At 42.5% G+C, this 23,671-nt stretch overlaps 1 protein-coding gene across 1 annotated transcript; it reads left to right on the top strand.

The window, feature by feature from the left end:
• The first annotated feature begins 549 nt into the window (after positions 1 to 549).
• On the top strand, positions 550 to 23,671 carry LOC141011122 (protein NLRC3-like). The gene is made up of 10 exons (XM_073484358.1): positions 550 to 681; positions 769 to 912; positions 1,558 to 1,692; positions 7,388 to 7,466; positions 8,379 to 8,607; positions 8,777 to 10,580; positions 10,680 to 10,853; positions 13,164 to 13,337; positions 21,496 to 21,542; positions 21,724 to 23,671. The coding sequence occupies exons 1-10, from the start codon at positions 557 to 559 to the stop codon at positions 22,275 to 22,277; spliced, it is 3,465 nt and encodes a 1,154-aa protein (XP_073340459.1). The 5' UTR covers positions 550 to 556; the 3' UTR covers positions 22,278 to 23,671.

Here is a 23,671-nt window from a genome sequence, read left to right as displayed (position 1 = left end):
TTACCAACCGACACTGTTAAAGATCAGCTAACGGTTCTGACCCAAGCCAGCTGCAGCTAGAAAGGTGAAGCACGATCAGCTTTGGACAAACGCAACCTGACGTGACGTTGCGGCGGCCAGTGATGTAAACTGTCGATGTGATCAGCAGCATGAATCAGCAGAGACACAAAGAATAGAGTCTAACATGATGCTTCACTTGTGTTCTCTCACTTTGGTCTTGTGCTTCAGTTGAAAACTGATCTTATGATCGGCTTCACATCCTGGTTGTTTCATATTATTTTTAATTTGTCGATTAGGATCATCGATCGCTCGAAGGACCTGCCTGCTGGTAGCAGAGCAACATAGCAGCGTCACCTGCGTTGTTCAGTTTGACAGACTGATTTGAGATGCATACTGTCACCCTCTGGATCTGTGGGGGTTAAAGTTCACGACGTTACATCACACAAACTATGGAGTGACCAACTCACACTGCCCCACAACCCTGCAGCTAATCACCAACGCCCGCTGCTGTTGAAATGAATAGTTGCCTGTTAATATTGAGTTGATGTGCAGATGAATGATCTGTGTTTCCTCTGCAGACGACAGTGTGTGTGAGCTGAGCAGCATGAATCAGTGTGAGGACAGAGAGGAGAGAGTCCCTCCCTCTAAAACCAGTCTGTGTGGGGAGCATGAAGCTCAGAGGTGAGACCACCATCTCTACCTGTCCACCACTCACATCACTCCACCATCATTATTCACACTCAAAGCTCTGTGTGTGTTGTGTTAAAGCCCAGAACAGCAGAGACCAGACTCTGCTGGACCTGGACCTGGACCTGGACCTGGACCTGAGCCCAGCTGTGTGTCCTTTAAGAGTGACCAGTCACACAATCGCCTCATTGATTTTAAAGGAGAACAGCCCTCTGCTGCACAGAGGTAAGCTGTTAATATCACCTTATATATCTATATGTGTGGCGTGTCAAACATATATATCAGTTTGTTTTCAGCATCGTTCTGATGGGAAATTAAATGTGTGAGAGGCTCAAATTTAATTGAATTTCTACTCTGTGGCTACAATTCACCAGCTCACAGTCTGTCATTTGAAGTTTTCCTCGTCTTCAAAATGTGTGTAGGCATGGGTCAGAGTTAACTTACAGTTTAGTTCACTCAGCTCTTCCTTCAGCTTTGTTTTTACACATCACAAGTTCTGTGTAGAAAGTGGCGTACGCCTTTTTCAGCCCTGTGACGTAAGTACACAACTTTTATAAACAAGACCCCAGATTCTGCTGAACTGGAACTAGAACCTGGTTCTGAACCAGCTGTGTGTCTTGAAGGACTGTTTTTTTACCTCTTGTTTGACAGGATTCAGTAAATCAGTGACTTTGTTCTGGTTTGGTTCAATATTTGATGAGAAAATGAAGCGATGATCCACAGACTGAAATCATTCAGCTTCATGTTTTATTGAACTCTGGTGTGTTGATCCTTTTCTTGTTGATAGCTGCTAGTTTCTCCAGCAGCTTCTGTGTCTGAAGAATAAAAAGAGAATTTCAATCTCTGGTGGTCTTCCTCTCTGTCTAACAGCATCTATAGGAGACCAGACTCTGCTGGACCTGGACCTGGACCTGGACCTGAGCCCAGCTGTGTGTCCTTTAAGAGTGACCGGTCGATCGATCGCTTCATTGACTTTAAAGGAGAACAGGCCTCTGCTGCACAGAGGTAAGCTGTTAATATCATTAAAATGTGACTGCTTCATGTTTTAACTGTTAATTATCCAGAGAAGTTTTTTAAAGCTGTCAGTTTGTTTTCAGCATCGTTCTTCTTCACTCACATTTATATTGTCACATCTGAAAGCTGCCCAGTTTAACCAGTCTGCAGCTCTGCTCTCCAGTTGAACTTTTCCTCCACACACTCGTTCTGACTGTTGTCTGATGACTGCATGAGTATAAAACACATTTCACCGAGGCTAACAGATGCTATCTGCTAACGAAGGCTAACCCTGATTCCACAGAGTTCCTCCATCAAATCATCATTTTCCAGTGTTGATTTGAAGGAGTCTGTCGATGCAGAGAAGAATGTTATGGATCACTATTTCCTGCCCGAGCTCAAAGAGGAGACAGTGCACACCTTTACCTCAGCTCAAACATGTGCAGCGTGTCAAACAAGCTAAAAGAGAAAAATACATTTTATTGTGTTACAGAAACAACCAGACCAACTTGTTCCTGTTTGCTAACATGTAGCTCAGAGAAGAAGTTGTGTCCTTCATTTGACACAGTTCAGTGTGAAATCACCCTCAGGTTTGTTTGATCCACTTCTCTCTGGATTTCTCTCTGGTTTTCATCATGTTTCACTCACTTGGGTCGAATTGTGTTTGCTAGAATAGAATTTAACTCAAGAAAAATAGCCCTTATATCAGCATATGCTCCTAATGATTTCAACAGCAATTTCTACAATCTAATTACAACAAAAATGTTAGAATTAACAGACTATTCCTTCATTGTAGGAGCAGACTTCAATGCAGTGTGGGATCCAGTTCTTGATAAGTCGAGCACAACCTCCTCAGGGGGGCAGGTCATGGCTACGAACGCTCTAAAATCTTGGCCAGTAATTTGGGGCTGGTTGACATGTGGCGATTAATCAACCCCTCCATCAAAGACTACACTTTCTTCTCTGGCCGACATAAATCTTTTTCTAGAATAGACTTCCTTTTTGCTTCCCCCCAGCTCTTTCAGCGTATTAATACTGTTGTCTTACTCCCGATAGCTCTGTCAGATCACAAAGGAGTCCTCTGTTCTGCAACTTTGGGCCGTCTATCTAAACGTGCAGCCAGATGGCGTTTTAATACCACGTTATTAAAAAACGAAGCATATAATAATCAGTTTATTACAGGATTCAAAGAATTTGTGGATTTTAATGTTGGTTCTGTAGAGGACCCCAGAATCCTTTGGGATGCTATAAAAGGCTTCATTAGGAGTAACACAATATTATTTAGCTCTAATGCACGCAAATCCAGATCTCTTCAATTGCAGAATCTTGAGGCAGAATTTTCCAGGCTGGATTCTACTTTGCAATCTAATTTTACAGAGCAAGTTGCTCTACAGCGTACGCTAGTTAAGAAGGAAATCAACAACATTTTGAAGCAACAGTCAGAATTTCAAACTCGCAGGACCAGACAAAAATATTACTTTCATGGTGCCAGACCTAGCCATCTCCTGGCCATGAGAATTAGGACCAGTGACCACTTTGCAGACATCCCAGCTATCAAGTCGGCAGATGGCAATATTAGCACTGACCCTAAACAGATAAATGGAATATTTCAAACATTTTACTCCGAATTATATAAATCAGAGGTGTCCTTAGACAAAAATCGATGTGATAATTTCTTAAGTCAGTTACATTTGCCCCAGCTATCAAGTACAGACTCTAATGACTTAGATAAGCCGATCTTATTAAAAGAGGTGTGGGATGCAGCTAAGGCTATGCAGAGTGGTAAATCACCAGGCATTGACGGGATCCCTCCTGAATTCTATATTATTTTCTGGGAGCAGTTGGGCCCATTTCTTCTGGATATGATTGTTTTTTCAATTGAAAAAGGCAGATTTTCAAGGGACGTTAACACGGCCCTCATCTCTTTGCTGTTGAAAAAAGATAAGGATCCTACTGACTGCTCTAACTACCGTCCTCTCAGCCTCCTGAATTCTGACTTAAAGATTTTTGCAAAGCTCCTTGCTCGCCGCCTTGAGCACCACATGCCATCATTAGTCAATCCTGATCAGACAGGCTTCATAAAGTCCCGGCTTGCAGCAGATAATGTTAGACGTCTACTTCACATCATTGACGCTGCAACAGATAACAAAACACCCATGTCTGTACTTTCACTCGATGCTGTGAAAGCCTTTGACCGATTAGAATGGTCGTATTTATGGTCTGTTTTGAAGGCAATGGGCTTTGGTAACACTTTTATTGGTATGATTAAGACACTATACTCAAACCCCTCAGCACAGGTACTAACTGGTCAAACATACTCCTCCCTCTTCCCAGTTTCCAGGTCCTCACGTCAGGGCTGTCCGCTAAGCCCTGCACTATTTGTGCTCTCCTTGGAGCCACTAGCTCAAACAATTCGCCAGTCCGACTTGGTCTCCCCCATCTCTATTTATAACACCCAGCACCAGCTGTCGCTATATGCAGACGATGTTTTAGTTTTCTTGGAAAATCCTGCTCAGTCGGCACCGCACCTTTTGACCATCTGTGAGGAGTTTGGTAATATGTCAGGTTTTAAAATTAACTGGTCCAAATCTGCTCTCTTACATCTGAATGACACTGCTAAAACATCTATCCTTCCGGCTAATATTCCCATAGTACAACACTTTAAGTATTTAGGAATTGAAATATTTTCTTCTTTAAATCAGATTGTTAAGCATAACTACTCATTTGCCCTGAATAAGATCTTGAGGGACATGGACCGGTGGATTGGTCTCCCTATGTCTATTCGAGCCCGTATCTCTATTATAAAAATGAATATTCTGCCCCGGATCAATTTTGTAAGCTCCATGGTTCCTCTTCCCCCTCCATCTGATTACTGGAGCAAGCTCCAATCTGCAACCTCCAAATTCATTTGGAACCGGAAGCGGCCACGTCTGAAATTGTCTGTTCTTCAGAGAAGGAGGGAGGATGGTGGCCTGGCAGTTCCAAATTTTAAACTTTATGCTTGGTCGTTCGTGCTCAGGCCCCTGCTGTCCTGGTTTGATTCTCATTCCTCTGTCTCTTGGCGCATGCTAGAGAGCAATATAGTTCAGCCGTGGACACTTCAAGATATTCTCTTTAGCAACATTTCTAAAAAGCAGTGTCAACTACTCCTTGGCCCCATTATCTCCCATCTTGTGCTGGTTTGGAGATTAGCTGAAACACACTGTCATCTTTCCTGCAAGTGGCACACCTTTTCTCCAATATTAAACAATAAGGCACTTCTGATTGGTGGAAGGCCTATCTCTGCTCCCCAGTGGGAACAGAGGGGTGTTCACTATTTAAAAGACATCTATAATGATTTTGGATTACTCTCTTTTGCTGATATTAAGGATGCATTCGATCTGCCAGGTTCCACTTTTTTCTTTTATTTACAGCTAAGGTCAGCGCTTAGAGCACATGGCGTACCGTGGCAATGTTCTTTACCCACCCACCCACTTCAAGATCTTTTTACTAAACAAAACAGAGCTAAGGGTATGGTATCCAAATTGTACCATTTTCTGCAGGTAACAGACCTTGTCTCACTCCCTGTGGAGAGGGTCTGGAGGAGAGATTGCTCAGACCTAGCTCAGGATTTTGATTGGGATGCGGTGTGGTCCAGCATTCATGAAGCTTCTCGTAATCCAGACCATCAACAAATTCACTTCAATTTCTTACACAGAACATACCTCACCCCTGTTAAACTCCATCACATGAAAATTGTTAATGAGCCGTGTTGTAATCTGTGTTCATTGAAAGCTCGGGGCACGTTTATTCACATGTTCTGGGACTGTCCTCCTGTCAGACAATTCTGGGGCAATGTTGCATCCAAACTGTCTGATTTGATACATGATTCGGTGCCTGTGACTACATGTGTGTTGATTTTAAATGATCTGTCAATCCTCAATATTTCTAAACTCAAAAAGCGAGTCATCTTTGCTGGACTGACAGCAGCCAAGAAAATGATTGCAACTCGATGGAAGCCACCTCATTCTCTAACTATTCAATCTTGGATTCTCTCCCTTTTGGACGTCATATACATGGAGCTTTCAACAGCTCGGATTAATGGTGCTAATGAAAGCACCCTTAACACCTGGCGTGACACCGCTGACTCTTTGAAAAACATGCTGTAAGTTGATTCTGCCACTGGCTCTCTCACCTTAGTGCCTCTAGATGTCAAGTCCCCTCTGTCTTGTCAATATGTTTGTGAGTCTGTGTGGGTTTGTGTGTATTTTTTGTATCTTATGTATGTAATTTTATTTTTACTTTTACATTTTATTTATTATTATTTTTGTTATTGTTATTATTATTTTATTTATTTGTTTATTATTATTATTTTGTTATTATTGTTGTTATTATCATCAGTACTACCCATGACACGTTCTTTTGTCCTGGGCTAACTGTCTTTCTCTGTGAATTCATTCTAATAATATTGTATCCCCTGAAATATTTCTGTTGAACTTAATGAAAATGAAAATAAAATAAAAATTTGATCACAAAAAAATGTTTCACTCACTTCACCTGCTGCAAATTTATTGTGACTCACCAGTTAGTGCTGAACAAGTAGCATCGTATTAGCTTGTGTGAGCTGTGCATTGCTGTCCACAGTATTATAGAGGTCAACAAGAGCTGAACGGCCCAAACCAGACAAGCTGCTGAACCAACACAGTAAACTGAAGTCTGTACAGAACTCAGACTGAACTGTTGATTCACAGTGGGATCAGCAGTACCATCAACACGTTAATGTCAGGGGAAACCATCTGATTCAATGTCGTCAGCAACACTTTGACTTGTGGTGATTTATTGAATATGTTTGATATATTCAAGTATCACAGCCCAATATGTCAGATTACCATACCATCATATTTGAGTTTTCAGTGTTTCCACTGGTCACTTCCAGCTTCACAGCTCAGAGTCACTATTTTAACTGGATGATTATCCTGACTCGTAGCTGCTAACCAGCTTTTCACAGTGTGGAACAACTCTTCTGTGAAGAGAACAAGAAGATGGTCGTAGTAACTTAACATTAACAGAGACTTTTAATTAATTTCTCTGGCAGCAGCTTTCTTTCTCTGTCTTCTCTCAGACAGCGAGATAACCTTCAAAGACCTGGAACAGTTTCTGGGGCACCTGACTCTCCTGTATTTATCTTATTTTTCCTCCCTCACTCTATCAGTCAGCATCAAGCGTCATACATCATGTTATTCAGGAGAACCTGAAGTTTCACTTTGCCTCTGGTAAATGGTGAATGGACTTTTTCAGTCTACTGACCGCTCAAAGTGCTTTACAACACTTGTCACATTCACCCATTCACACACACATTCACACTCTGATGGCAGAAGCTGCCATGTGAGGTGCCGACTGCTCATCAGGAGCAATTTGGGGTTCAGTATCTTGCTCAAGGATTCTTCAACATGCCGTTTTAGAGTGATTAAGTATTTAATTACTTGACCATGTAGATCTGTCCAAAAAATTTCAGTAAATATAAGATGTTTTAAATCATATATATAGAAATATCTATGATCCATTGAACATGAGGCATGTGTGTAAAAGTGACCGGTACAGAATCAGATGTATCTGACATTGATCGACCCGTCACCGGTCATAGCCTGTCATGATAAACACTGGCTGATTCTGGTACCTGGCTGTTCGATCGGTGCATCTCATGTATTTCTTCATGATTCCTCCACAGAGTCGAGCAGGAGAGCTCAGAGGTTCCCAGTGGTCAGTCTGCTCAGCAACATCAAACACACCTGGACTCAATATTTATGGTATGTACATGTACAACCCTGATTCCAGACAAAGGTAGGAAAATGTGTAAATGTGTGATAAAAACAGAATGCATCCATCCATCTGCGTCCACTTTTCCAGGGTCGGGTGGCAGCAGGCTAAGTAGTGTATTCCTGCTTAGTCCTTCTCCCAGTAACTCTTTCCAGCTCCTCCTGGGGATCCCCAGTCATTCCCAGGTCAGATCAGATATACCAGTCTACAGAGGAAAGTACCCACAATTGATGACCGTAGGTGATGGTCATGAATTGTGGTGCTGATCCTCATAGCGACCACTTCGGGCCTGTCTGCTTCAGGAGACCCCTGGGCTAACCAAGCCCGAAAGGCCTCCTACTCCAATTTGTCACCACTGGTGTCCACAAGCGGCTACAATGGACTGTAGAAGACTGTTTGTCCACGCAGTTTGAAGTGGTGAACCTCGCCCCGTCATTTCTTGTAAACGACTGAGCCTTTCGTGGATGTCCTTTTTATACCCAGTCATGATACAGTCCCCTGTTACCAGTTAGCCTGTTTACCTGTGGAATGATCCAAACAGGTGTTTTAGGAGCATTTTGCTGCAACTTTAGTCTTTAGTTGCCCCTGTCATAACTTGTTGCCTGTTGCTGCCATCAAATGCAGAATAATATACATTTGCAAAAATTAGTGATGATGAGACTCCTACTCAACATTAAATACATCGTCTCTGAAATCATTGCATTCTGTTTTATATGTGTTTAACACAACATCCTAACTTTTTTGGAATCAGAGTTCAACAACTACTTTTACATCTGTGGTGTTCATAATAATCTCCATTCTGCTTAATACATGAGTGGGTTGTCAGTCTGTCCAACATGGATCTGATGTTTGGTTCCATGATTTTAGTTTGATCGTCTCATTCATATAATATTATGTTCCAGCTGCTGGAGGACAACATTGTCAGTTTTGTGAAGAACGAGCTGAAGAAGATCCAGAAGGCTCTGAGTTCAGATTACCCAGAAGACTTAGAAAGTCAGAATGAGGATGAGGAGGTGTTGGATGGTGAAGATGAAGAGCAGAAGAGGAGCAGCAGAGAGGCATTTCTGAAGATCACACTGAACTTCCTGAGGAAAATGAAGCAGGAGGATCTGGCTGACTGTCTGCAGAGCAGTAAGAGGATTTCTCTAAAGATTTAACATGTTGGATCAATGAGACGTTTACTGAAGTCTCAACAGATGGACAAAAATATCTTCATATACTGATTCTTTGAGGAAGTAAAATGTTGAAATATTTAATCTATAATTTATTAATGAATCGTATTTGTCTTTTGTTCAATCAGGACATCTTGCTCCAGTTTGTCGACGTAAACTTAAATCTAACCTGCAGAAGAAGTTCCAGTGTGTGTTTGAGGGGATCGCTAAAGCAGGAAACCCAACCCTTCTGAATCAGATCTACACAGAGCTCTACATCACAGAGGGAGGGACTGCAGAGGTCAATGATGAACATGAGGTCAGACAGATTGAAACAGCATCCAGGAAACCAGACAGACCAGAAACAACAATCAAACAAGAAGACATCTTTAAAGCCTCACCTGGAAGAGATGAACCAATCAGAACAGTGATGACAAAGGGAGTGGCTGGCATCGGGAAAACAGTCTTAACACAGAAGTTCACTCTGGACTGGGCTGAAGACAAAGACAACCAGGACATACAGTTCACATTTCCATTCACTTTCAGAGAGCTGAATGTGCTGAAAGGGAAAAAGTTCAGCTTGGTGGAACTTGTTCATCACTTCTTCACAGAAACCAAAGAAGCAGGGATCTGCAGCTTCGAAGAGTTCCAGGTTGTGTTCATCTTCGATGGTCTGGATGAGTGTCGACTTCCTCTGGACTTCCGCAACACTAAAATCCTGACTGATGCCACAAAATCCACCTCAGTAGATGTGCTGCTGACAAACCTCATCAGGGGAAACCTGCTTCCCTCTGCTCGCCTCTGGATAACCACACGACCTGCAGCAGCCAATCAGATCCCTCCTGGGTGTGTTGACATGGTGACAGAGGTCAGAGGGTTCACTGACCCACAGAAGGAGAAGTACTTCAGGAAGAGATTCAGAGATGATGAGCAGGCCAGCAGAATCATCTCCCACATCAAGACATCACAAAGCCTCCACATCATGTGCCACATCCCAGTCTTCTGCTGGATCACTGCTACAGTTCTGGAGGATGTGATGAAGACCAGAGACGGAGGACAGCTGCCCAAGACCCTGACTGAGATGTACATCCACTTCCTGGTGATTCAGTCCAAAGTGAAGAACGTCAAGTATGATGGAGGAGCTGAGACAGATCCACACTGGACTCCAGAGAGCAGGAAGATGATTGAGTCTCTGGGAAAACTGGCTTTTGAGCAGCTGCAGAAAGGAAACCTGATCTTCTATGAATCAGACCTGACAGAGTGTGGCATCGATATCACAGCAGCCTCAGTGTACTCAGGAGTGTTCACACAGATATTTAAAGAGGAGAGTGGACTGTACCAGGACATAGTGTTCTGCTTCGTCCATCTGAGTGTTCAGGAGTTTCTGGCTGCTCTTCATGTCCATCTGACATTCATCAACTCTGGAGTCAATCTGCTGGCAGAAGAACAAACAAGATCCAAGACATCTGAAACAAGAACAGAAGAATCTGCAGAGACACACCTCTGCCAGAGTGCTGTGGACGAGGCCTTACAGAGTCCAAATGGACACCTGGACTTGTTCCTCCGCTTCTTCCTGGGTCTTTCTCTGCAGACCAATCAGAATCTCCTACAAGGTCTGCTGACAGACAGAGGAATTATCTCACAGACCAATCAGGAAACAGTCCAGTTCATCAAGAAGAAGATCAGTGAGAATCTGTCTCCAGAGAAAAGCATCAATCTGTTCCACTGTCTGAATGAACTGAATGATCGTTCTCTAGTGGAGGAGATCCAACAGTCCCTGAGTTCAGGACGTCTATCCTCAGATGAACTGTCTCCTGCTCAGTGGTCAGCTCTGGTCTTTATCTTACTGTCATCAGAAGAAGATCTGGACGTGTTTGACCTGAAGAAATACGCTGCTTCAGAGGAGGCTCTTCTGAGGCTGCTGCCAGTGGTCAAAGTCTCCAACAAAGCTCTGTAAGTAGAAGTTATTGATGAATAAATACTATCTGCTGTTTTTCAGCAGGAGATACGAATGAAAATGTATAATTTGTTTCCTTGCGGTTGTCTCTCTAGGCTGAGTGGCTGTAACCTGTCGGAGAGAAGCTGTGAAGCTCTGTCCTCAGTTCTCAGCTCTCAGTCCTCCAGTCTGAGAGAGCTGGACCTGAGCAACAATAACCTGAAGGATTCAGGAGTGAAGCTGCTGTCTGTTGGTTTGAAGAGTCCTCACTGTACACTGGAGAGTCTCAGGTCAGGATACATTAACCCATTCAACTGATGACCATTTAAAATCTGATTTATATAAGTAGACAGCCAGCTAAACTGTAGTAATGTGTCTGCTCATTTAATTTGTCAAAATACATTCAACTTTACTGTGGAGGTAGTGTACAGACTCAGAGAATTACTTTCCACAAGAATATTTCATCATTTTCTCTTGTTTTTGCTTTTGTTGTTAAATTATTATCAGAGACAGTTTCAAATATTCTTAATATGTATCTGGACCAAAAGTCATCTCAAGAAAAACAAACATAACATACAGCAAAGAAGGGCTGTGAGATATGGCAAAAACATATTATCCAAATCATTGTTTTCCATATTGATCACTATCAATATTCATCATAATATATAATTTGATAATTCTGCCAATCTGAAGAATATCCTGAAGCCAGAAGAAGCCAGAGGGATCAGTGGTAAAACTTTAGATTGTAGTTTATTAAGATAAAAATAGAAAGAACAACATAAACATCCAACTGTGTAAATATAGTTTGGTTTAGAATATATTTCGTAATTAAAGAATAAACTAAATAACATCTAAATTTAAACTTTTCAATCACGTTTTATCTGCCTAAAAAAAAACAGCTGTCTTGTCTTGTAACTAATTAAAATAATGTAGATAAAAGTACAAAATGTGGCTAATTTTAAGACTAACCCCAAAAAAAATCACTCGCCATTTTTAAGCTTTTGGCAAAATAGAATTTTACTGCTCCATCTTCAAAATTGCATTGTTCTAGTTATGCACACAGCCACGCACACGCACACAGACACACACACAGCCACACACACAGACACACACACGCACACAGACACACACAGCCACAGCCACACACACACAGCCACACACACGCACACACTATCGGACGTCAGGTAGACAGTCACTTTATGAACAATCATTTAACAAGTGTGTGGAAACAAAATGCAACCAGTTCAACGAGATGCAACATCTGTAATGACTTATGTTGACTGTCAAAATATAATTATATTACTAATTATATGACCCAATATTTGTATTTGTATATTTAAGTACCTATTTATATAGGACCAATCATTAATCCCCCAGGAGAATTGTTTCAATTATTTAAGTCATCAATTGTCATCTATACCAGATGTTTAAGTTTATTTTTAATCATTTTAATCATTTGTCTAATTTTATGTGGCCACATATAAAACGTATCTATTATTTTGGTTAATTTATTTTATGTTTAAATTACAATGACATAAACAAATTAGTAAAACATGAAACGGACTGGAAGCACAAGTGTACAAGCACTGGATCGAGCTGGAAGCACAAGCCCAACGTTTACGCACAGATGGGAGAAAGCAAAAGGAGGTAATGCTAAATGTTCACTGACTGAGTGAGGACCTTGACTACATGGCGTTTTCTTCTACAGGTCACTGCACACTGACACTGAGTCTGTCCGACGACAAAAGAAAAAGAGAAAAAAAAGCGATCGACCTCACGCTGCACTGAAAGGCCAACCCGTGTCGTACTCGTACACAATTAAGTGCAAATGACACGCTAACATTTAATTTCCTACCAATTCAATGCAACGTTAGGAAAACATTGACGTATTTTAATGTTACTGTGTATTTACCTTTATTTTGGCAAACAAAGTTGGGTGGTTGAAACATATTAGATGTGTTTCCTCCTTTGACTGCAATTTTTTTATAACATGATTTACATGCTGGCACGTTTGGTCTTAACACGTTTGGTCGGGGGGAATAACTCTTCTGCCATTTTCCCCACAGGTACGCATCTCTTCTGCAACTTGCAGGGACAAAAACAAAGCAACACACGCGGGTGCAGCAACACGTGGGTGTTGCGTAACTTTGTTTTCGTTCCATTTGAGTTGCCCTTAACTATGGTTCCGGCATAATATTTTCTGACGTTATTCAGGAAACGTTATGATCAATTAATCGTAGCGCTTAATACCGCAATTAATTGTGAAATCGAGTAATCGTGTAATCGTGACATCCCTACTGAGGATTCCAGGGCCTTCTCTGAATACCTTGAAGGCCTTGAAGATTTGCCACTGCTGGGATGGATCCTTTTCAGGGGATGCAGAAGATTATTTGGTGTTTTGCTGAAGCACAAAAAATTAGAGATGTTTACTGTTATTATGAGAAGTGAAACATATACTTATCAGCCTCTGCTGGACTCTGTTTACTGATGATTAGTTAATGAGGAGAAGTGTTAATTTATTTGGAGACAGTCTGTTCTTGTATCTGACTCATCAGTCTCCTCAGATGATCTGCCATGTGTGTTGTTCTGTGTGTCTGCAGGCTGTCAGGTTGTCTGATCACAGAGGAAGGCTGTGCTTCTCTGGCCTCAGTTCTGAGCTCCAACCCCTCCCATCTGAGAGAGCTGGACCTGAGCTACAATCATCCAGGAGACTCAGGAGAGAAACTGCTGTCGGCTGGACTGAAGGATCCAGACTGGAGACTGGACACTCTCAGGTATGAAGAGTCAGTGTGATGGAGGAGGAAGAGTCTGATGAGTATGAGTGTGATATGAACAGTGACACATGTAAGAAGCCTTTTCCTTTTATCAGAACATGAACACTGGTTCAACATGAAGAGGAGATACTTGTGTAGGAGGAGAACATCTCCAGGAACAAACATGATCATTGTTTCTTGGTAATAACTGAGTTTGAACAGATCTCTGCATGTTAAAGGAGCTGTCTGTCATTTTGAGAAAAATCCCTTTTTGTCCTCTTCACCAGGATAGAATCAGCTTCATCTCTGTACAGAGAGAAGTCCAGGACATGGTTAGCCTAGCTTAGCACAAAGACTGGAAGCAGGGGGAAACTGCTAGCCTAGCTCTATCAAAAGACATAACAAGGTGTGTGTGTTGTGAAGGAAATTGTCTCTTTAATACCTGCAGCACAGAGAGAAGAGCCACAGTGTCTCTGCAGTCTTCACACTGTCCTGACTTATATACTGTCAGCTAACAACAGAACAACTGTTACACACTTCATGACAGGTGTTGATCATGTCTTCACCAAAGCAGTGACCCTTTGATGTTTGACTGGACAGTAACTGCCAGCCTCTCTACCTTCCTGTTAACACCTGAGGCAAAGAGAACTGCCCCTCGGGCTTCCTGCAAGATGGCGGTTGGGTCGGATGCTCAGCTTTTAACCTGGATCAGGCAGAAACGCTGAGAGCAGGACTTGCTAGCATTGGTAAAGATATAAGAGACCTCAAGCAGGAACTCCATGACGAACTGATAACATTTAAAGACGAACTTAAAAGCGAGATGAGACAAGAAATCGCCACCCTCAGACGAGATATTGAACGCAAACTCATGGAAAGTAACAAGGAACTACAGGAACAAAAAGCGAACATAACCGAAGCCCAGACTCACAAAGCGGAGTTGGAAGAGCTCAGCATGGCGGCAAATTATTTTCTAGAGAAGATGGAAAAACGGACACGCCAGATGCAGGACAAAATAACGGATCTAGAAATGAGGTAGCGGAGGAACAATGTCCGGATTTTTGGCCTTGAGGACACAGAAGGAAGCTCTGTCACCGACTACCTGGATTAACTACTTAAAAAAGAGTTGCGGCTCTTTGACGAAGCCAATCTGCAAATCCAACGAGCCCACAGAGCTCTCTCACGAATATTTAATCCAGGAGACGCTCTGAGATCAATAATAGTTAATTTCCTTCAGTTTGAAACCAAGGAGATGGTCCTACAGAAAGTATGGGAAAAGAAGGGGTTGCAGGTGGGCGACAAAAAAATCAATTTTGACCACGACTACCCCACCGAGGTTGTCCAAAAACACAAAACGTACCAAAATATTAAGAGGACACTGAAGGAGAGGGGCATTCGTTTTCAAACCCCATTAACTGAAAATAAAAATCCATTGGAATAACGGCATGAAGAGCTACGACAACGAGCGGGACGCAGCTGAGGACATGAAAGCAAGGGGATTGACTCGGCACGAGTGAAGACTTGGGGGTTGTGGAGGAGTGGACCCGTGTCGCCCTGGGATGGCAACCAGCAGGACGCGGTGGGTCCAGGCAGGATGTGGCGGCACAGCGGGCGAAGGAAAAGTTGCAAGGATATCAGAGGAGACCCGACAACTGACGCCCCGATAGTGAAAGAACTAACAGCACTGCAAGATAATACGATCGGCTTCATTTATTTGACTTCAACATATATAAAACACCAACAAGGTTGGACAGGTCCAGACTGGGGTTGACGCCGTTATACGGACACAGCTCTGGGTCTATGGATGGGCCCTCACAGAAGAGGATTTCCCATCCACCCACCAACAGGGACCTGGTGGAGAAGAGAAGAATAACCCCCATATGGAAGTCCCATATAGTTCACAGTGTTCTTTATTTTGTTTTTGTTCACGTTTATGTTCAGCTGCTTGGGAAAAGATGCACACACATTATTGAAGCAGAATGGTAAGTAACAATCTAAAGATAATATCCTTCAATGTAAATGTTCTAAATACACCTAAGAAGAGAGGAATGGTCTGAACAAAATTGAAAAAAGAAAAACAGCATGTCATATTGTTACAGGAAACCCACCGGTCCCAAACAGAACACGTACAGTTTAAAAATTCATATTACAGTTCATATAAACAAGGACGTAAAAGAGGAGTTATGATACTAATTCCAATTACAACCAGAGCATGTGAGCAGAGCGCAGCGAGGAGCGGCTTTTTTTTTAAAAGGTGGAGCGGACCCTTATCTCTCGCTCCAATTTCGCCAAGAAAATAGTGTGGGTGTGCGCGCAGGTGCAAAGATGCATTCTGGGTGTGGCATGAGCGACCGGAGCGAAATTGGAGAGAGAGATAAGGCTCCGCTCAACTTTTTAAAAAAGATAGCTGCTCCTCGCTCAACACAAAATCCTTCTGCTCCCCACTGCGCTTTGCTCCGCTTCACTCCGCTCACATGTTCTGATTACAACTACATTTGTTAGTGAAAAGGAAATGAAGGATAAAGAGGGAAGATGTGTACTAGTCAAGGGAAACTAGAGACTGAACCTGTCACGTTGATAAATGTATATGTACCTCCCAGAGATGGGGACTCGAGTCTGAGACTTTGATTCCAGTCGCACTTAAGTCGCACAAACAGTGACTTCAGACTTGACTTGCGACTCCACCACAAAAGACTTCAGACTTGACTCGGACTCGAGCTTCGAGACTCGTGAACAACCTGTATTTCATTTTTAAAAAATCTAAATTCATTCATGTATTTCATTTTCATTTTATTGGTGCATATACGTTGGGGAAACATATGACAAGCTGCATGTCCCCTTTGCCATAATGTGCAACGTTTTGCATGCACTATGTGCGCACATTCACAGATCAAAAAATACATTGACCATGGCGACAACAAGTCCTCCCGGAGTTGTGCCTTTTATCATTACTTTTGGTTACAATAACTTAGTGCACAGTGGAAATAAGTGATCAGCTACATGTAACGTGTGTGTGGCTCCAGGATAAATGATGCAACGTCGAATTTCATCAGGCATCTCAAAACGCACCCAGACAGGTCGGTCACTTGCTAATGTGAAGGAGACGTTACATTTAGCATATGTCGTCACAGGTAACAAGCTAACTATCACAAAGTGTTGTGCTAATGCTGGGAACAGGCAGATTGCATCTTTATAGTTGGCCATATGATGTGACAGACTTAGGTTAATATTTCACCAGGTCCGAGGGCTAGAGGGATGTGTTAAGTAGCAGAAGATTAGACTCTACGATGTCCTAAGTTGGAGACCCAATGTAAGTTCTGGATGTAAACAAAATGAAGCTAGCTCCATTAAAGCATACGTGACATTTTTCCTGTCACAAGTTCACATCCACTCTTGGCTGCCCACATTTTATTTCAGAAAAAAAAACATGATAGAAACGCTGCAGTGTTCGTTTAGAGCTATTTCCCCCCAGAACACATATGTCAGTTTTATCATGCAGATTTTATAACACTTATACCAAAATGTTTAAAAATACAGCTGTGACATTTTGTTCACTTTCAATACAGATGTTTTCTTCTCACTTTGAACACTGAAACATGTAATGCATGATGAGGTTGGGCTTTACAGCCAGTTAGTAACACAGACAAACATCATGTATCCTTTGGTGCAGACACCAAAATGTTGAAAAATACAGTTTACAACCAGTTTAAAAGGAAATAAAAAACAGATGTCTGAATTAGTAAAGCTGTCCTTAGAAGAAATGGGAATGATCGACATCTGGAGGAATCTCAACCCCCTTGAAAAAGATTTCACACATTATTCAGCAACACACAGTGTACACTCAAGAACTGATAACTTCTTTCTAAATATAGGTGATAGGTACTGAGTGTCCGAGTGTAAAACTGGAGGGGCAGATATATCAGATCATAACAGCCTGTTTTTAAAAATACATCTAAATGCCAGAAAAAGACAAACAATCTGGAGACTTAATGTAGGAATACTGAATAATAAAGGGTTCACTCACAAGACCACGCCACAGTTTAACCTGAAGGTGGTTTATTTAAATTGGTAGAAGATTTTGGAAAGGATAGGATTCCTGTGCTGGCATGGCCTGGGTCCCTGTTCTGGAGGATCTTCTTGCCGTGGGATGGTGATGTGGAAGGCTGGGCTGCCGGTGATCCTGTGAGAGAGGCTAGTGGAGAAGGAGAGGGTCTGGGGGGGAGGGTTGTAAGAACTTGAGATGAACAGGAGAGAAATGGTTAGACTTGCATATATAGATTTCACAGGTGATTGAATCAGGGCGGCGTAGGTGGTTGAGTTAATGCGGCACAGGTGGTTAGGTTGATGAGTCACGGGTGGTTAGGTTGATGAGTCACGGGTGGTTAGGTTGATGAGTCACGGGTGGTTAGGTTGATGAGACGCAGGTGGTTTGATTGGCTCGGCCTGAGTGGCAGATCAGCGAGGAGGAGTGGTGTGGTCCAGTTCCTGAACCTTAGTTATAATAACTCTGTTTGGTGGAAGAATTAAAAAAGGAAATTAGGCATTATATGGAGGACAATAGCAATAGAGCAGTCGACCCGTATATTGTTTGGGATGTCCTAAAAGTGGTTGTCCGGGGAAAGTTAATAGCTAAAACCACTTTAATAAAAAGACTTAGAAGAGAAGCGTACCAGAACCACTCTATAAGATTGAGAGAATTAGAGCAACAATATCATCAAACAAACGACCCAAAAATATATAAACAAATTAAGGATACTAAAACGAAGATAAATGAGATATTGTTGGATGAATATGGAAAGAAGATCATATTTTTGAAGCAAAATTATTATGAAACTGGTCCCAGAGCAACAAAACTCCTAGCAAAACGAATACGAAAACAGCAAGCAATAAATAGCAAACATAAAATTAAGGACCCAAACACCAACGAGACGATACATGAACCAGAAGATATAGAAAGAGTATTCCAGAGGTTCTGTGAAAAACTATATACACAACCAACTGCTGCAAATGAAGAAGAAATGAGGACCTTCTTAAATCAACTAGATCTTCCGTCGATTGGCACTTACCAAAATGAAAGACTCACAGCAGACATTACAAGGGAAGACATTATCCAAGCAATAAATTCAATACATCTCCAGGGAGCGATGGCTACCCTGCAGAATGCTATAAGATTTATAAGGAGGAACTGTTACCAGCCCTCCAGACCTCTTTTAACTGGACCCTCAAAGAAAGCAAAATACCACCAACGTGGGCAGAAGCAATCATTTCAATCATCCCAAAACCAGGAAAGGAGAGGGACAGATGTGAAAGCTACAGACCGATCTCAATACTAAATAAAGATTATAAACTATATACGTCAATTATCTCTAAAAGAATAAACACCTTCATAGCAGAATTAATAGATGAAGATCAAACAGGATTCATATCAGGCCGTCAAACCCAAGACAGTATCAGACCAACTTTACACATAATTAGCAAAGACAAAGAGAAAAACAAAGTACTGTGTTGTTAGCATTGACGCTGAAAAGGCATTCGATTGTGTTCACTGGAAGTTTCTTTATCAGATATTAGAACGATTCGGATTCAATAATAAATCAACACAACTGATTAAAACACTCTACCAAAAACCTTCGGCTAGAATTCAAATGAATGGAGATCTGACTGAGAAGATATATCTGCAGAGATCGACCAGACAGGGAGGCTGTTTGTCTCCGACCTTGTTGGTGATTTTTATTGAGCCCTTAGCTCGAGCAGTACGAGAAAACAAAGAACTTAAAGGGTCACAACTGGAGGAGGAGAACATAAAATTAGGCTTTTCGCTGATGACATCATTACTTTCCTCAGACAACCAAATACAACGCTCCCTAATTTGATGAAGCTTCTAGAAACATATGGCGATCTGTCAGGGTATAAGATAAATGTTTCCAAAACCCAGATTTTATCACTCAACTATACTCCAACAAAAGTGATCAGAGAGTCATACGACCTTAACTGGAATCTAAAGTCAATTCATTGTTTGTGTGTGAAGATCACTGAAAGCATCTCTGACCTGTGCACAGCAAATTATAACAACTTGGACGTGAAATAGACCTAGAGTCAGGTCCAGAGCTCTTCAGCTCCCCAAAGAGAGAGAGAGGTGCTACGAGCCTCCCAAAATGAAGGGAATACTATTATGCTGCTCAGCTGAGACCTGTGTACTGTTGGTGTAAGTCAGAATTCACAGCAACATGGAAAGATATAGAAAGAGAAGTGAACCAAATCCCAATTCAAAATATGATCGGAGACAATAAACTACACAAGGAAGTCAAAATGAATATGGATCCAATAACAGTACACACGTTAGACCTGTGGTTTAAAGTATTGTAAATATCTAAGATACAGAAAGATGTGAATATATTAAAATGGGCAGCAGACGATAGAAATGTCCTGCCTGTGAAGTCTGATCAAGGATTTAAGCAATGGTTAAAAAGGAATAACAGCTTGGTGTGTTCTGGTGAAGGAAGGGAGGCTGGAGAGTTTTGAAAACCTGAGAAGAAAGTATGAATCTGGAGCTCATGAAATCTACAGATATCTTCAACTAAAGGAATATTACAAAGAGGAAATCCAGCAGATTCTTCCAAAGAGATGAATGGTGTCATCCAAATCATAATGAAAGCAAACCAGGAAAGTGACATAAGAATAACTTCAGCATTATATCAAGGATGAGCACTGACGACAGTCATTCAACTGAATATATCAAGGTGACATGGGAAGAAGAACTCATGTAGAAACTTGAGAAGAAAGTTGGCATGATATGTGGAAGACTCACCATTCATCCACCAATTCATGAATCTGGAGGGAATTCTCATGGAAGAATCTGATCTGTTTCTTTATTACACCGAAAATGAAAAGCAGGCAGCTGCAGTCATCAGAAGTGTTGGAGAGAATGTGGGTCTGACCATGTCCATCGTTCTCATGTTCTCTGGAGATGTAACAAAATAAGTGTATTGTGGGAAATGGTATGTAAGGTACTGCAGCTAATATTAGGATACGAGGTCCCAAAAGTAGTTTGGTGCTCCACTTATGTAAACTGTGGAAGGAAAAGGTTTTGGCACATGATGTATATCTGATTAAAATACTGCTAGTAGCAAGCAACAAAGCAAACACCAGGCAAGGAGGTGAGGAAGCACCGCCAACGGAGATCCAATGGCTGCAGCTGTCGAGGAGATCTTTGTGATGGAGACACTGACACATAAACTGAGACTCCAAGAAGCAGTTTGACAGGAACCCAAAGCAGTGAATGTTCCTGCTGGTTGTGTTTGTTGGTTGTTACTATGTGACAATATCAATAAAGATTAAAGTGAAGAAAAAGAGAACTGCCCCTCATATGAGTTCTGTTCTGACCCTGACACCTCCCACAGCTCAGGAGAAGAGGCTCCGCCTCCTCTCACATCCTGATATGTTCTGATCCAAACACTGTGTGTGTGTGTGTGTGTGTGTGTGTCTGTGTGTGTCTGTGTGTGTGTGTGTTTCTGTGTCCATGCTCCTCCCCCTTCCTCCTCCTCCTCCTCCTCCTTGTCCTCCTCGTCCTCCTCCTCTTCCTCTTCCTCATCCTCTTGCTCCTCTTGCTCCTCGTCCCCCACCTCCTCCTCTTCCTCTTGCTCCTCTTGCTCCTCGTCCCCCTCCTCCTCCTCTTCCTCCTCCTCTTCCTCCTCCCCCTCCTCGTCCTCCTCCCCTTGCTCCTCCTCCTCCTCGTCCTCCTCCTCTTCCTCCTCCTTCTCATCCTCCTCCTCTTCTTCCTGCTCGTCCCCCTCCTCCTCCTCCTCTTGCTCTTGCTCCTCATCCTCCTCCTCGTCCTCCTCCTCCTCTTGCTCCTCTTGCTCCTCGTCCCCCTCCTCCTCCTCATCCTCCTCTTCCTCCTCCTCCTCCTCTTGCTCCTCATCCTCCTCGTCCTCTTGCTCCTCTTGCTCCTTGTCCCCCTCCTCCTCCTCCTCTTCCTCCTGCCTCCTCCTCTTCCTCCTCCTGCTCTTGTTCCTCTTGCTCCTCGTCCCCCTCCTCCTCCTCCTCCTCCTCCTCCTACTCTTCTTCCTTCTCCTCTTCCTCTTCCTCCTCCTCCTCCTTCTCGTCCTCCTCCCCTCCTCTTCCTCCTCCCCCTCCTCCTCCTCCCCCCCCCACCTCCTCCTCCTCCTCCTCCTCCTTTCAGGGTGGAGCCTGCTGGAGTCCGATGGTTGACACCAGGTCTGAGGAAGTGTGAGTGTGTTTTTACTTTGATTCATGAAAACAAAGCAGCTTCACACTGATGACATCACTCATTCACATCTGTGATGTCATCATCAGACTGTGACATCACTGGTTCAGATGTGTGATGTCATCATCAGACTGATGACAGATTAATAACTGCAGCTGTGTTGTGTCTTTTTCTCTCCATCAGATTCCTGTGAGCTCACAGTCGACACAAACACAGTCAGCAGAAACATCAGACTGTCTGACAACAACAGGAAGATGATGTCAGATGTGTTGAAGGAGGTTCAGTCGTATCCTGATCATCCAGAGAGGTTTGACTGTCCTCAGCTGCTGTGTAGAACTGGTCTGACTGGTCGCTGTTACTGGGAGGTCGAGTGGAGCGGAGAGGTTCATATATCAGTGAGTTACAGAGGAATCAGCAGGAGAGGAGACACAGAGGACTGTGAGTTTGGAGCCAATGATCAGTCGTGGAGTCTGAACTGCTCTGATGATCGTTACTCTGTCAGTCACAATAACAGATCAACATCCATCACCTCCCGCTCCATCTTCTCCCCCTTCTCTGGTAGAGTAGCAGTGTATGTGGACTGTCCTGCTGGTACTCTGTCCTTCTACAGAGTCTCCTCTGACACACTGATCCACCTCCACACCTTCAACACCACCTTCACTGAACCTCTTTATCCTGGGTTTGGGTTCTGGTCTGATCCCTGGTATGATTCCTCAGTGTCTCTGTGTCGTCTGTAGGACGGAGAGTCTCCTCCTGAACAGACTCAACTGTTGACAGTAACAGGAACCTTCAGGTTACTGTCATCAGTTCATTAGATGATTGTGACTCAGTCATTAATGTGAAAACATGATGTTCCTGTTGGAGTTGTTGAGGTGGAGCTCATTTTGAACTGTTTTGTACAGGACTGACACTGATGATTCATTCAGACCTGCTCTGATGACACTGAGCTCCACAGTCTGGTTAAACTCCACTGGAGTCGCTGTGGATGATGCTCGGAGCCACAAGTGCAACAAGTCTTCTGCACGTACGAGTGGAAACACGAGCCGTCTTTACAAACACCTAGTGAGAGTTCATCACACACATCCAGGAGCAGAAATGCACAGACTGCTGAGCTCGTAGTTCATCTCTTGTTTCCTCATCCACCTCAGCTGTGTTACAGAGTCAACTACAGGCTACATACATGGTTCATGAAGAAGAGGAAGCATTAGTCCGCTGATGGTTTCCATCTAAACATGGTGCAGTTTCAGAGTCACACTGTCCTCTGGACGGAAGATATTTTGGCTCATAATTCAAATAGAAAATGAAAAAGATCATTTTACTGCCCTACTAGGAAGAATTAGGCCTGAACTCAACTTTAAAACTGGAAATTTAAAATGGAAATGATGATGTGAAAATGTGAAGTGAGGACATGAGAAAAGGGAAATTTAAAATGGAAATGCTGGAAGTGAAAGCTGAAACTAAAGATGAAATTAAAACTGCTGATGAAATAAGACGAAGGACATCACATCAACATCAAACATGAAACTCAAAATGGGGAAGAGAAAAGCTTGAATGGAAAAAAGTAAATGTTGTTTTGCATTTTCATGTCAAGTCATTAATGAAATGAAGCCTCAGCCGTCATTTGAATGAACTTTGGTGAGAGACTTGAATCAGCTGATGGCTGTCATAGTAAAGAGGCAAATCACAAAGAAAAAAGCATTCAGCTCCTGATTTGAACACAAACTGTATCCATCACTACATTTCTGTGGAAGCCATGAAATGCTCTTGTTAGCATTTATTATGTTATGAAACATCTGTAAATGTCAAAATGAATCTTTAGTGATGATCTTTTCAATGTACAAACTGATTCAAACTGATGCTCATGTTCATTATAAACTTCTTCACTGCCTGTCCTGGACACATTTAAACTTATGATCATCACAGTGTAATGTGTCATTACAGCTCGTCCAAAACGCTGTTGCCTGGTTACTAACGAGGTCCAAGAAACGAGACCACGTCGCTCCTAATGTTGCTTCTCTGCACCTTCTGTCATGAAAACAGAGAGTTTGTTTCTTTAGCTTGTTTCAGTCACTGAAGATGTTTCTCTTCTCATCAACATTTCTACATAAAAACTACAGTCTGCTCCTTTAAA

This window comes from Pagrus major, chromosome 16 (genome assembly GCF_040436345.1).
Source record: "Pagrus major chromosome 16, Pma_NU_1.0".
Taxonomy (NCBI): Eukaryota; Metazoa; Chordata; class Actinopteri; order Spariformes; family Sparidae; genus Pagrus; species Pagrus major.
Note: the sequence above shows the minus strand (reverse complement) of the source record. Positions and strands in the feature narration are given on the sequence as shown.